The sequence below is a fragment of the Carassius gibelio genome, chromosome A23 (assembly GCF_023724105.1).
Source record: "Carassius gibelio isolate Cgi1373 ecotype wild population from Czech Republic chromosome A23, carGib1.2-hapl.c, whole genome shotgun sequence".
In the NCBI taxonomy this organism is placed as follows: domain Eukaryota; kingdom Metazoa; phylum Chordata; class Actinopteri; order Cypriniformes; family Cyprinidae; genus Carassius; species Carassius gibelio.
The window spans coordinates 13101754-13115789 of NC_068393.1; the positions used below are offsets into that span (position 1 = coordinate 13101754).

General features: G+C 36.9%; 2 protein-coding genes across 7 annotated transcripts; both read left to right on the top strand.

Annotated features, from left to right (window-relative positions):
- Nucleotides 1–184: 184 nt before the first annotated feature.
- Nucleotides 185–9451, top strand: LOC127944981 (rho guanine nucleotide exchange factor 3-like). 2 transcript variants are annotated; one of them, XM_052541438.1, is made up of 14 exons: nucleotides 200–254; nucleotides 340–413; nucleotides 617–674; nucleotides 787–849; nucleotides 2191–2235; nucleotides 2509–2616; nucleotides 2927–3091; nucleotides 3559–3621; nucleotides 3696–3792; nucleotides 3871–3947; nucleotides 4740–4997; nucleotides 5360–5530; nucleotides 5663–5855; nucleotides 8317–9451. In XM_052541438.1, exons 2-14 carry the CDS (start codon nucleotides 373–375, stop codon nucleotides 8532–8534), a joined length of 1557 nt encoding a protein of 518 aa, XP_052397398.1. In that variant the 5' UTR covers nucleotides 200–254; nucleotides 340–372; the 3' UTR covers nucleotides 8535–9451. The 2 variants fall into 2 exon arrangements, with proteins under 2 accessions (XP_052397399.1, XP_052397398.1); XM_052541439.1 differs by having other exon boundaries at nucleotides 185–413.
- Nucleotides 9452–9757: 306 nt separating this feature from the next.
- LOC127944413 (ubiquitin carboxyl-terminal hydrolase 21-like) lies at nucleotides 9758–13578 on the top strand. Of its 5 annotated transcripts, none has more exons than XM_052540315.1 (13): nucleotides 9758–9936; nucleotides 10407–10575; nucleotides 10975–11028; nucleotides 11127–11244; nucleotides 11460–11574; nucleotides 11708–11869; nucleotides 11956–12020; nucleotides 12143–12246; nucleotides 12328–12414; nucleotides 12497–12575; nucleotides 12693–12800; nucleotides 12899–13013; nucleotides 13218–13578. In XM_052540315.1, the coding sequence occupies exons 2-13, from the start codon at nucleotides 10444–10446 to the stop codon at nucleotides 13306–13308; spliced, it is 1230 nt and encodes a 409-aa protein (XP_052396275.1). In that variant the 5' UTR covers nucleotides 9758–9936; nucleotides 10407–10443; the 3' UTR covers nucleotides 13309–13578. The 5 variants fall into 5 exon arrangements, with proteins under 5 accessions (XP_052396275.1, XP_052396274.1, XP_052396277.1 ...); XM_052540314.1 differs by having other exon boundaries at nucleotides 9759–9936; nucleotides 11953–12020; XM_052540317.1 differs by having other exon boundaries at nucleotides 9760–9936; nucleotides 11747–11869.
- Nucleotides 13579–14036: the final 458 nt, after the last annotated feature.

The following is a 14036-nucleotide window of genomic DNA, read 5'->3' on the forward strand; positions in this document are numbered from 1 at the left end:
GCTTTAACTTCCGTCCTCTTCATTGATGGAGTTATGTAAGGCTGCCTTATAATTACACCGAGCCTCAAAGATCTGTCAAGAGTCGTTAAGAGAGGTTGATTTGTCTTGGTTCTGCCTGACAACAGGAAGTTCAATTTTTTTTCTTGCACAGGATGTGGTATCAGACATGCAAGTGTAAGCGGAAGAGGGGAGGGCTGGGAGAGAGTGCACATTATCTTTTTTTTTTCTGTCTATTCTTTGAAAAGTTTGAACAGGTGCTTCTAAGATTTATGGTCTGATTTTTAATCGAATACTCTTTATATATATATATATATTTATACCGGGGTTTCTTTTAATAAGCACATTTGGAGATGCTTTGAAAGAGGAAAAAAGATGGAACTTCAAGAGACGGAGGTTGATACATCACCTTCCTGGTATGACTTTTTCATTTATCAATAGTTGCTCAAACTTTTAATAACACTGACATTTCGATGTTTAACTGTCTTTCTGATCAGCTGTAGTGGCCTAGAAATTCACTATAACAGTTAATAATTTGGCTTATATATCCTGATTCCTAATAGAATACATTCATGTCTGTTTCAGTGTCATAATTTCACTTTATTTGATTCTTTTTCAGGTCTCCTGTGTCTAGAGACAGGCTCCTCACATGCGCAATGCTGCCAGATATCGCAGGGGTAAGTTTCATTTTGGTCATAAACCTTATATATTTTTTAATGGACAGACCTTAAAATGTAGGTCTCGCTCCTTTGAGGAACACCAATGTATTATCTGTTGGTTTCTGAGCAGAAGAAAAGAAAACAAGACCCAAGTAGTGATGCTGAGAATTCAGCCCGAATCTTGGAGGACTATGTAAGTTATCTATGATATAAGTTGCAGCATGCCTGATCGAAGTATGCTGTAAATCATTTTTATATTGTCTTCTAGAGTACTTGATGTTTGAATATGATTGTTTGAGCATCTGTTACAAAAACAGCCACAATATTTCCTGTTCGTCTGTCTTTAGATGATCTAAAGATGATCTACTCAGTGGTTAAAGTTCCACCCTATAAGCTTTGACTTGATCATTGGTTATGTATGAAGATTAATGTACATCATTTGAGGGGTCTGACAAATGTGAAAGTGGTCTGTCTGTCTGTGCTTTACACCAAAAAATTGTAGAGACCAGGTGTCTCCATAACAGTCCATGGTTTTCCTGGTCTGTTACAAGACATCCAGAAAAAAGCATTTTTCTTTCAAGAGAAATGAAGGAAGTTTACAGTAAAAGTATGAAGCAACTTGTGCTTAGCTGTGAGTAAAAAGCTCCAAAAAAAAACAAAAAAAAACTTTACAACTCAGTTTCCTGTCTCGATCTGCTGCATGCACACCCTCTGAATGATAGCGGTTCAGTCTCACTTTGCATTTGTCGTTGTTTTTTCAAATGCCGGCACTTTTGAGCCTGTGGACTTTTAGAAAATAAAGTCTCCCAGTAATAAATCTGTGAGATGATGAACAGGTCAAAGCTGTTAATGTAAGGTGGGAATACAACATGGCTTGAACACTATAAAAAAAACAATTAGAGTCTTGGACCAGGACCAAATGTTTTCTGAATTAGGTCTGATCATAGTCTGTGGTGGAAATGACGTTGTGGAAATGGCCTAATTTAATGGCCTCGCATTTAATGGCCTAGTGACAGCTAATGACAGCTTGATTGGAAAGTACTGTGATAGTCATGGTTCATATTCCATATCAAGCTCTTCACGGACAATGTCATTTCCTTAGTAACAAAATGCAAAAAGTTTATCAAATTTCTTTTAATAAATAGTAATCGTTGCTATGGAAATTAAATTATAATTGATCTGATTTTAATGAAATAATTATATATATATAAATACATTTATGCTAAATGTATGAGTATACTTTTTTTTAGATCATCATAGTTTTTTTTAAATAAATTTATTTTATTTTAGAAATGAAGTCTATGGCAAGGTTTAAACTGAGCAACAAAAAAAAAAAGATGAATGCTGGAAAATAATCACAATATAGCAATGGTTAATAAAAAGAAAAGTGGCTGTAGTTGACTGATTTGTGAGTGACAAACGTTGTGTTCTGTGTTATTATTCTGTAGACCTGTATAGGTTTAGTGCTTTCATCTGCTTGTGGTTATATGCTTGTGCTGACTGACATCTGTGCTACACTACACGTCTCTTTCAGGAAGACGATGACTTTCCCATCAGTGACCACATACAAGATTCTGAGGTACAGAAATTAATATGCATCCTTGTTCTAGAACATTTCTGCTCAGCACAATAACGGCCTATATACCTTAACATCATGTCAAAACATCATGATCAAAGTCTGATAAAGTTCAGATTGAATTGCTGAACTGTCAGTTAACTTTCTCGGTTTCAGTGAATGTCTTCGTGTTGCATGCGAGATATTCAATGGTCCATATTTAAACGTCCACTTGTTTTAATGATACAAGTACATATTAACCTTGACGCTTATTCTCTGCTGCTGGCCTCATATTAGGGTCCGTGTAACAAAAGAGTCAAACCAGTAGACAAAAGTGCTTCAGTCACTGGTATCATAACACCGGTGAAGACCCCAGCACTGAAACGCTTGGGCCAGTCCATACAGGTAAAATTAACCCCTTCATGCACTTACTCTGCTTTTCTCATTCAGCCACAATGTTTTAACTTCTCTTATATGAACTATCATCAACAATTACATTGAGAACTAGGTTTTTACGGGGTTCTTTGTTTGCATACTGTCCCAAATCAAAACAGTCTAACTCCAAGCCCTTAGCCTTAGTATGAGTATAACAGTGACCATACATATGTACACACACACACACACACACACACACACACATTACATATATATACGTTCATACTGTATATGTGTGTTTGGAAATGTATACTTATGTAATGTATATATATTTTATCAGCGTTCTATCAGTTTCCGGACAGAGGCCCGTCCGTTGCCTCCAATGCCAATAAGAACCCGTCAGAAGGCCTCTTCCTTTCCACGGCGGCGGAGCAGCCAGCTGTGGAGCGATACAGTCGACAGTCTGAGCCATGAGCTCAGTACCAAAGAGATCAAGAGACAAGAGGTGTGAAAAGCTGCTTCAATTAATGCCACATAGAAATGCTTCTTACTCTTTAAAGTAGATTTCTTTGTGTTTTGTAATTCAATTCTTTATGAATTAAACCCTTAATTAGTTACATCTCCCATGTTTGGGCTTTCATTTAAAGCAAAAAACTGGTAGTTTTGGCTCTTGTACCTTAATATCTTTTTAAAGAGCTTCCAGCTGCCCCACTCTGTCTTTACTACCTTAGTTGTGAAACAGGAAGTGTGCTGGTATACGAAGCCATGTTCTCTATTTCAGTGTCAGAATTTCCTCTGAAAGGCTCCACCACACACTGACAAAACTGACTGGTAACTTGTGACAGTAGCGCAGTTATAAAATTGTGAATATTTGTGGTATCGTCTACTTATGCAAGGCCTCGTGAGGTTAAAAGGAACTGCAGTTTTAACCCTTCATTCGTGTATTTACCTCTTTATTTCCTTCTCATGCAGATAATCTACGAGTTGACCCAGGGTGAGAAACAGCTCATTGAGGATCTAAGTCTAGTGAAAAAGGTTTGTGCAGAAATCAACCGGTTTGTTTCTACCATTTTTTATAGAAGTGAATTTAATTTCGACTGTCCTGACAGGTGTACTACGAACCAATGCTGAAATTAGACATCATGACAGAAAGTGAGCTTGGCCAGATATTTGGAACCCTTGATTCTTTAATACCACTTCATGAAGGTAAATGTCAGTAAACTCTTTGTAGTTGTTTCTTTGAAATATAATGAGATATTCACAATTATTTACCTGCACATTTAGATCTTTTAACGCGTCTTGAAGGCCTTCGTGGAGCAGAGAAGACCGTGCAAGAGGTCGGCCCGACCATGATGGACTGGGTCAGTCTTATGTTACACAGCCTAACTACATATAAAGATAATAACAAAACATTGTTGTAGTCCTTGTTTCTTAAAACACTGACTCTGAAGGCCTGTTCACATCAAGAATGATTAGCAAACTATAGTTTCAATTATCGTTCAAATTCTATTAAAAAAAGGGGGGGGGGTATGGAAGAAATATATATAATAATAAAAATGGTAATTTATCTCACAATTGTGAGTTTATATATCACAATTCAGACATTTTTCCTTACGATTTTAGGGTGGAAAATTGAAATGGAAAAGAAATATAGAAAATAGAATTCGCGACAGAATAGAAATAGAATTGCAAAATATTAACCTTGAAGAAATGTCCAAAGATATAATCTCAGAATTGATATATTCTGACTTTCTTTTATGTTTACAACATTCAGAATTGTAAGACAAAAGGTCGAAGGTTTTTTTTTTTTGGCAGAAATGTGCTTCCATAAGGAAGTCTGCATAACAGCTAAAGACACAGATAAATAATATAATTGGGATTGCTATCAGAATGTTTTTTTTCCTCCTGCTGAAAAAAAACAAAACAAAAAACAATGACCAATCAGAATACACCTAACTTAAAAAAAAAACATGAGTTTTTAAAGCAGCAGACAACAAAATGTCAGCTTGCACTTAAAATAAATCGAGGAATATCTGAAGTTTAGAATTGAAGTCTTATTTATAGTAATAAATAAAATAGTTATTGTTCTTGGTGTGAGCTGACACCCACCCAGCATTTGAGTGGATTATAAGCTCTTTGCTGTCTTTCCATAGTTTCCATGTCTGGAGGCGTATATCACATACTGCTGTAACCAGGTTGGGGCGAAAGCACTGCTCGATCAAAAGAAACAGGACCGGCGGGTTGAGCATTTCTTGCGGCTGTGCCAGGAGTCGTCCTTCAGCAGAAAGCTGGATCTGTGGAACTTTCTGGACTTGCCTCGCAGCAGGCTGGTGAAATATCCTCTACTGTTAAAAGAGATTCAGAAGAGCACTCCACCTGAGCATCCGGACGAAGATGCGCTGCCAGAGGCAGTAAGTTGAGATGCTTCCACATTTATACTAGCATTGCATATGAACCCAAGTTACTCCTTTTGTTACTAAATGAAAAAAATTGTTTCTAAAGATAAAAAAAAATTGGTTGAGTGATGATTAAATGATTCACACATAAAGACATATTTGTGCCACACATCTATATAGGAGAAGAAATAAGGTTAGTATGCTAGGTTGGTATTTTGAATACATCAAGTCTTTTGTTTGGTACAGGTTTATTGCTAACTAACGTTTTTGCAACTGAACTATCTTTTTCGTTGCCAGTAAACAATCGGTTGAGTGATTAAATGATTCACTTTTTAAAACCTGCAACCTGCATTTCCTTTTATTTCATATTTCCTCAGATAGAACTTATCCAAAAGATTATAACAGAAGTCAATCTTAAAACTGGAGAGGCTGAGTGTCAGTTTTACAGAAGGGGGCTGTGCTACTCAGAAGACAGCCAGAGGGTTCCAGAAATCCAGGCATCTCGTTTTTTATACTGCCATGGTGAACTGAAGAGTACTAAAGGACAGGTAACTTCATATTTTTCATATGAATCTACATTTTATCTTTTCAAGTGTTTAGCAGGTCATTGCAGTTTTTTTACAGTGTTTAAACTAAAAACAATCCACACAGATATTTAACTTCTCATTTCTCTTCTCTAGAAGCTGCATGTGTTCCTCTTTGAGCTGGTATTGGTTTTGACCCGACCAGTGGCGCAGGACAGGGAAGGACCAGCACAGTTCCAGGTGTATCGTCAGCCCCTCCCAGCTGTTCACCTCCATCTGGAAGACCTACCTGATGGAGAGCCAAGCAACTCTGGATCCTTTCGTGGGGCTTTTACGGGCAATGATAAAGGTAGCGGCATTGCATCTTGTACTCATTGTTTTTTTTTTGTTTTTTGTTTTGTTTTTGCAAGCATATGACGCATGCAGGATTCTAATAAAATGATTACCATTGAATTTGAATAAATAGATTTTTTAGTTTAACATCAAGTATTTAATTTCTTTGTTTCTGTGTCTGTGTTTGTTCAAATTTTTTAATTATTATATAATATTAAGTATTTTTAAATGTTCAGTATTTTAATATTTGTTTTAAAATAATAATAAAATATATATATATATTGATCAATTACTTTAAAGAAAAGAAAATAATAAGCTGACTGGGTTTTTTTTCAGTTTGCATGCACATCAGAGCATGTCATGAGTGTGATGCTCCACTACGTTTTCCGCTCTCTGGACGTGGGCTCCACTCAGTCTCTCTAACCGCCCAAGCAAGCGCTCCGACATAAAATTTCTCTTTTAGGCCTAATTGTTTACTGTTTGTAAAGAAATTCCTGGATAACGGTCTAAAATTCTGCATGCTGATAAATAGCAATTATCATGTAGCCTATCAGAACGAAATTCTTAAATTCTTCTTAAAGGGGGGGTGAAATGCTCGTTTTCACTCAATATCTTGTTAATCTTGAGTACCTATAGAGTAGTACTGCATCCTTCATAACTCCAAAAAGTCTTTAGTTTTATTATATTCATAAGAGAAAGATAGTCTGTGCCAATTTTTCCCGGAAAAACACGACCGACTGGAGGCGTGACGTGTGGGCGGAGCTAAAGAATCACGAGCGCGAATAGGCTTTTGCGTTGAGAGCCCTTGGAAGCTGTGACACCATGAGGAAAAAACCGTCATCCAAAACAAACCATGGCTTACAGTCAGATTCAGCCGTTTATTTATGATCCAGAATCAGATCCCGAGGCTGAAACTGAACGAGAGCAGCAGCAGCAACGACTCGCTCCGAGCGGGGCTCGAACCCAGGTCTCGGCATGGGAGGGGACGCACTAAAAAAGAGGGCAGAGATATTTTAAGCAGTTTTACTCACCGCCTGTGGTTCCAACACACGATCGTGACCCTTTTTCATTGGGATTGCATCATCCTTAAGAAATAAACGATACGCAAATCCGTCGTCAAACTGGGCCTTGTTTGAAAAACAAGCATCTTCGAAATGCAGGGAACAAACACAAACACTTGCACAACTCCGTTGATGCTCTGTAGAAATAAACTCCATCCACTGGTCCCTTAATGCTGTTTTTTTGGTAATCTGTGCAGGGTTGTCTTGCCCTGGCAACCAAAAACACACTCCTTTTGTGACTTTTCGCGACGCTCTCGCTCAGATCAGTGAATCGCTCTGATCAGTGAAGTCTGTTGTGCTCTCAGTGCTCTGCTCTACGGGAGCGCGCGCTCTTCCGGCAGACGTGCCCTCAGGACCCATATAAGGAAATTCCGCTCCATCTTACGTCACACAGAGCCATACTCGAAAAAAACTTTCCGAAACTTGTGACAAACCGGAAGGAGTATTTTGGGAACAAAAATACTCCTTCAAACGTACAACTTAATTTTTGAAACTTTGTCCATGTTTAGCATGGGAATCCAACTCTTTAACAGTGTAAAAAACTCAGTATGCATGAAATAGCATTTCACCCCCCCCCCCCCCCCTTTAATTTTATTAATTGTATTAATTACAATGTATTCAATATATTATTCTAACCTTAGCAAACATGGCTAAAATGCAAAAAACAAAACAAAAAAAAATCGTATTTAATTTTCGTTCACTTTATTTCCGTAAAAATAGCTGCCGTTGTTGTGCAATAGAAGGAGAATTTAAAACAGGCTCATTAAAACAAACGCACACACACACTAGATGAAATGTGTGTAGATCTTTACAATTTACACCTGGATTACAAAGCCTGTGAAAAGCATACACAAGATCAAATGCATTCATTCATTATGAACTGTGTTGAGCGAGCGTCGCTGAGCATAGTGCGTGAGCGGAGCGGAAACTTCAGAAAGACACTCTGCGCTCTTAAGGAAATATTACCACTCCGCTCAACTCCCCTGCTCTGATGCACGTCATGTAAAGGATAGCAATTAAATGATTAAAATAGAAGAGATTTGAATTTGAATAAACCATTTTTTTCTCGCAACAAAAAAAGATTTACATTTACTAGTGATTAAACATTATTTTAAAATGGTTGCAATCATATCAATGATTTAGATCGACAAAAGTGTTGAATTAAGTTCTTTTCACAGGCAACATAACCTGATGTTGAAAATCTTCAATATTAATATTTACATTTTCTCTTTTTAAAATCATTTAAAAAATATAAGTAGTTTGATTTACTATTGCTTTTATAATGCATGCAATTAGAGGCTTAAATGTTTAAGTGTTTTTGTTTATTTGTAATTCTAGATGCTTTTTGACATTGGAGGTGTTCTAATCACTTTCGTTTCATTCTAATTCCACATTTTTCTTCTTTTTAATTCCCAGTGAAGAACTGTTTTCGTGTGAGCACCACAGGACGCTCCAAGTCTCAATCCCACAGCCTGCAGGCTAATGACTCCTTCAATAAGCAGCAATGGATTTCCTGTCTGCGCCAAGCAATGGTCCAGTCACGGGACAAACATGCTCAAAGCCCTGACCCTGCCCTCTATAACAACATCGCTGAACTCAACATTAACTCTGATGTGGAGATGCCAGACACATAGACCAGGGCCACCGGGTGCTTTCCAGTTTAATAGTTCATTCACAAACACAGGATTTCACTTTTATTGTGACCATGACGGCAAACTTTCTCAGGACAAATGTGATCACAGAGCTGATGTTTCCCAATCTGTCTAGAGACTGTGAGAATAAGGTCATGTAGCTATATACATATATATATATATAATCATATGTGGATGTTTGTTGGTGTGAGATGTCTCATAAGGGTACCTTATGACTGTATTTTATATTAGATTTATGCTTCTTGCTTAACAGGTTATATTGGAATTATTATTATTATTATTATTTTTACATTGAGAATATTGTGTGATATTTGTTGGATATATGGTTTAGGCTATGGGACATGAACTCTCAGTTCCTCGTTCCTTTAAATAGCACACCATTTCCATCTTATATATTTAATAAACAACAACATTTGTTTATTCTGAATGGTAACTAATCTTATATGAGTCCAGGCCTTTAGTCATTGCACTTTGGCAGCATTAGGGCTAAAAGTAAGCCTACTGCAAGTCTTTCACTGATATAACCTGAATGTAGCCTAAATTCTTATTTTTTCTTGATATAAAGCAATTGTATTTACATTTTTGTTTTCGTTTAAATATCAATTTCAATATTATTCTGAAGGTACAGTGACTTATGCGAAGGGCGGTTGGCCTATTATAAAATTTCGTTAAAAGGGCTGATTGCTTTATGGGGTATGGCAGCAAAACAGCAATCCACTGTAATTACCACCGTGATATATTTACAACAGTAAATTAAACTAATTTAAGCTCCAAAATTGCAAAAATACAACTGCATACAGTTGCTTGGAAGGTATTCTGTGCCATTTTTAAAAAGGTGTTCATTACCATTTTCCTTTTGGTGCGTAATTTTTTTGCAATAAACTGACAACTTCCATAAATGTGGACCTGTTTATTTTTATTTTTAAAAAAAATGTATCATGGTTTATCAATATGCATAACATGAGCTTCACCAGGACTAGTGCTAGTTGTCACTCACTAGAGTTTTAACTGACAGTTCATTTCTATATAGGGACGTACACAAGTCATGTTATTATAATGACAATATTATAATTTCTGCAATTGCGGTTTAATATTGTGACTGTGAGTAGCGTGCGGACACCGTCTCCTGTCAGTGTCAAAGCTGTTCTTAAGCAAAGGCGAAGACATCGCTAATTATAGAAGGTCCTAAAGAGAGAGGAAAGATTAGCCTTGATTAAAGCTCGTTCACAAACACAGTGACAGGACAGACAGGTGAACAGCAGGTGTAATGAAAGCACAGGAACACTTCAACATTTTCAAACTGGACTTGATGTTTGGATAGAAACATTGCCACTCTTTGACCATCAATCAAGAAATAAGTGGAGACGACACTGGGTCTTTACGGGTGAGTAAACGAATTTTTATGTGATCATTTTATGTAAATTATCTCACTCGCTCTCAATACTTTTTGTTAAAATAATGATTGTGCTACTGTTTCTAAAATAATTAAATATTATGGCAAACTATTTGTGCATGCTGCCTTTTCTGTAGCCAAGTGAAATATCACCTCTCTTTTATATTCACTTTAAAGGAAAAATTCTCTCAATAATTAAACTACATTAAAAATTTATATATTTTTTTTTTTGTCAAACTGATCGTAGAAGTTAATTAGTCAAACTAATTGTTAAATAAATGTTTTGTCTGAACATATAATCTCAAGTTCCCATTATTGCAAAACTGACTTGTCAAACAATGTGACCCTATTAATAGTCATGATACATTGCATGTTGGGAAGAGGACTGAATCACAAACCAGTATTTAGCAATATGACTTGCTTAAGTAAATATGATATTCAAATGAGTTTTCCATTCACAGGTCCATTGGCAGGGATGCCCGGCATGCAGATGTGGTGATGCCAAGAGCGTGTCAGGCCCTGTGCCGAACAATAGTCACTCAAAACGGCCTAGAGCCAGAGAATGTGGACATTTCACAGTCAGTACTCTACACATCCATCATGGGACTCCTGCTGGTGACAGACAACGAGGTGAGACAGTTTTATGCCATTGACAAACTTCTGTCTGAAACCTCATGTTTTATTAGTGTGTTTGACACATGGCATATATTATATTTTGGTCTATCCTGACAACTCTTATATACTGGAAACGACAGGCCTAGCTTATAAGCAAACCTTATTAATAATTAATATAAATAATGCTATGTGCTTTTGCACCTGTAGGTGCTCACGGTGAGTTAAGTATATCTGGTCTTAACCTCAGTGTCATATGTGACAGTGTCTTCCCTCTCTGTTATAATTGGATCATAGATCTATAAACGTACCCTCAGTCACTGCAGGAGGGCCAGTGAATGGCAAACCTGTTGCCGCTTGTGATGTAAACGAGGAAGTCACACTGACAGTCATTTGCTGTCGTTTTTCATTCTCCAGAGAGAGCTGCAATTGGGAAATGGACAAGTTGGACTGCGCAACGTTGGAAATACTGTATGTTGTAATTCACAAACAGGCTTCAATGCATATGTTTGCAAGAGAAATAATAGTATTCGCTCCCATCCGTATTCAGATGTTCTCTTTGTTTTTAGTGTTTTCTCAATGCGATCGTGCAGTGTCTCTCTCACACTCGTAGTCTTCGTAACTACTGTCTGATGAGAACCTACCTTCAGGACAAGCACTCCAAACAAGAACCTGTGCTTATGAATGGTAGGCACACTTCAGCGGTCATTTATATATTAGGGTGAAGTGGTGCAGCAAATCAAAATGGGATCAGTGGTGCAGCATTATTATTTAGAAAATACTAAGTTTTATTTGAATTATTATTTTACATTTAATCTATCAGTTTAATGATTTTAAATCAGATTTCTCTCTACTCCTCATCCACTTTCTTCACAATATTTTTGTTGATGACTTTATTGTAGAATTCTCTAAAGTTTTGGCTGGCTTGTGGGAATGTAATGGTGGGGAAACCACAGTGAATCCTGGGAAGTTTTATCACGTGTTTAAAGACTCAGTGCCTCATTTCAGTGGCTATAGGTATGTTCAATATGAATTATTACAGATATCTCTTCAGAGTTCTCTGATTAACACAGTATTTAAAATATGTGTTAGGGTATTGGTGTTTAAAGATATCATTCTCAGTTGTTATGTATGTATATTTTTTTTGCAGACAGATCATTTATCCATTTCATTTCTCACTCACACACAGTCAGCAAGATGCTCAGGAGTTCTTGCGGTTCCTTCTGGACAGGCTACATACAGAAATTAACCGTCGTCCATCCAAACGTCCTGCAGTTATGGAAATTAAGCAACCAACATACACACGATTCAGGTATTCCACAAAGAGACTGATTTTGAAAGGAGCAATCTGATCTAAAGTCGGTCGGATCCTTTAAATCACTCCTTTGTCTCCAGCAAGATTTCAGAGGAGGCCTTTGCAATGTGGCAGAGGCATCTTGACAGGGATGACAGTAAAATCGTTGGTATGTAGTAGCCCTGTTAAAATAATGGTATGATAATAATACGTTTTACTTTTTTTTTTACCTCGGTCCATTTTAAATCCAGGTGCACCTGGTGCTCAAGTATTTTCTCCCTCCTCTCACAGATTTGTTCTCAGGTCAGCTGCGCAGTTCCTTGCACTGTTCAGTCTGCTCCCATTACTCCAACACCTTTGATGTGTTTTGCGACCTGTCACTCCCCATCCCAAAGGTAACCCTCTCAGGCCCTGTCCTCACCTTCTGGTCTTGTGCAGATGATGTGGCATCATTTTTGTTTGTGTGTGTATTGCAGAAGAGTGATTATGGACGAACTGTCACACTGAGAGAGTGTCTAGACCTCTTTTCACACGAGGAAAAACTTGATAAAGAAAACTCGCCGGTGAGTAAAAAGCATGGCCAGTTTTTGCTTGCATTTAAAGTGGGAATTTCTTTTGAAAGCCACAGATGTGTATGTTTCTTAGATGTGTGAGCGGTGTAACCGTCGCACCCAGAGCACCAAAAGACTGACCATCCAAAGGTTCCCTAGAATCCTCGTCATGCGTATCCTTTTTTTCTGTTAGTCAGTGCTGAGTTAATCAAATGGTGATTATTGATGGTGTGAAGCAGTAAGTGCATGGCCTTGTGACCAAGTACGTTTTACTTAACTTGCCATTTCAGACTTAAATCGATTTACCATGTCAAGGTACTCGATATCAAAGAGCACAGTGCCAGTTTCCTTCCCTCTAAATGGACTGGACTTAGGGCCATTTGGACCTGTTGACTGCGGTGAGCAGTTAATTATGAATAAATATCATGCACATTGTAAATTCTGATTATTGTTATGTGCAGAGGTGTATGAAATATTACTGAATGTTTGCTTTCAGGTCCAGTGCTGTATGATCTTTATGCAGTATGCAATCATTCGGGCACAGTAAATATGGGTCACTATACGGCTGCATGTCGGGAGGAGGAGGGCTGGTGCTACTATAATGACTCATGGTGGGTGCAGTTTTATACAATGAAGTAATGATATTTAAAGGGCAGTTTTCTCACACAATATACAAGAATAATAATTTGTTAATTTGTAAAAAAAACTGTAGTATTTCTTTGTTTGATGAAGTTCAAATTTTTGTTCGTAATAAATAAATAATATTTAGTTTAGTTCAGAAATCTTTAAACACTAATGCTCTGTTTCTTTCACAGTGTTGGTGAAATAACAGAGGAGAAGCTTCAGTCAAATCAGGCATATGTTCTCTTCTATGAGCTAAAAAGCTTCAATATCACCAGGAACTGAGGGCAGAGAATGTTTGTTGTTATGAGAGACTCCAGTAATTATTTGGCAAATTTCAGATACCACAGAAAAAAAGTTCAACTGTGATGTTGGCAGAAAGTGAATGAGCTTGAAAACTGGTCATTGTACATGATTTAATTTAATTGTAAATTCATGTTATTGAGGTATTTTTGCTACACTAAACAATGTGTTTTTATGAACTTTATGCACTTAGAAAAGCACATTATTTTAGAAAAATGTCTGTTATTAAAATAAAAATCTGTATATATATGTTGTTTGCATTGAAATGTTGTTTGCTTTCTTTTTCCCCCTGCATTTTTTATTCTTACTGTAATTAAAATCTGAGTTTTGCTGTAATGTGTTTTAATTACGGGGGGAAAAACAGGGCTGAACTAAACAGGGTTAATGCAGCTGGTGGATGATATTAAACCTTTGTCTGATTTGACAGACAAATATTGTATTTTCACTCCAAAACATTTCTATCAAGGTCCTTGCAGTAGAAAGTCATTAATATAGGAGCTTTGAAAGTCAATGGGTGATTTCTATCTTCTCTTAAACGTGACTTCTTTCTTTTTTTTTACACTGCTAAAAAGTAATCATTCTTGTAGGGTTACATGAAGTGATTTCCCAGCAATTTTTTAAACACTGACCAGTAAAATAAAAGATATTTATTTACAACATCTCAATAATAAGAAGTTAATGTTGTGGTATATATTAGACACGATATTTAG

Excerpts from the sequence above, each read along its gene's own strand:
- LOC127944413 (XM_052540314.1), top strand. The coding sequence starts at position 10,444 with ATGCCAAGAGCGTGTCAGGCCCTGTGCCGAACAATAGTCACTCAAAAC. Across the intron at positions 12,801-12,898 it reads ATTTGGACCTGTTGACTGCG|GTCCAGTGCTGTATGATCTT; the intron begins GTGAGCAGTTAA and ends GTTTGCTTTCAG. Across the intron at positions 13,014-13,217 it reads TGCTACTATAATGACTCATG|TGTTGGTGAAATAACAGAGG; the intron begins GTGGGTGCAGTT and ends TTTCTTTCACAG.
- LOC127944981 (XM_052541439.1), top strand. The coding sequence starts at position 373 with ATGGAACTTCAAGAGACGGAGGTTGATACATCACCTTCCTG. Across the intron at positions 3,793-3,870 it reads TTTAATACCACTTCATGAAG|ATCTTTTAACGCGTCTTGAA; the intron begins GTAAATGTCAGT and ends CTGCACATTTAG. Across the intron at positions 5,531-5,662 it reads TGAAGAGTACTAAAGGACAG|AAGCTGCATGTGTTCCTCTT; the intron begins GTAACTTCATAT and ends TCTCTTCTCTAG.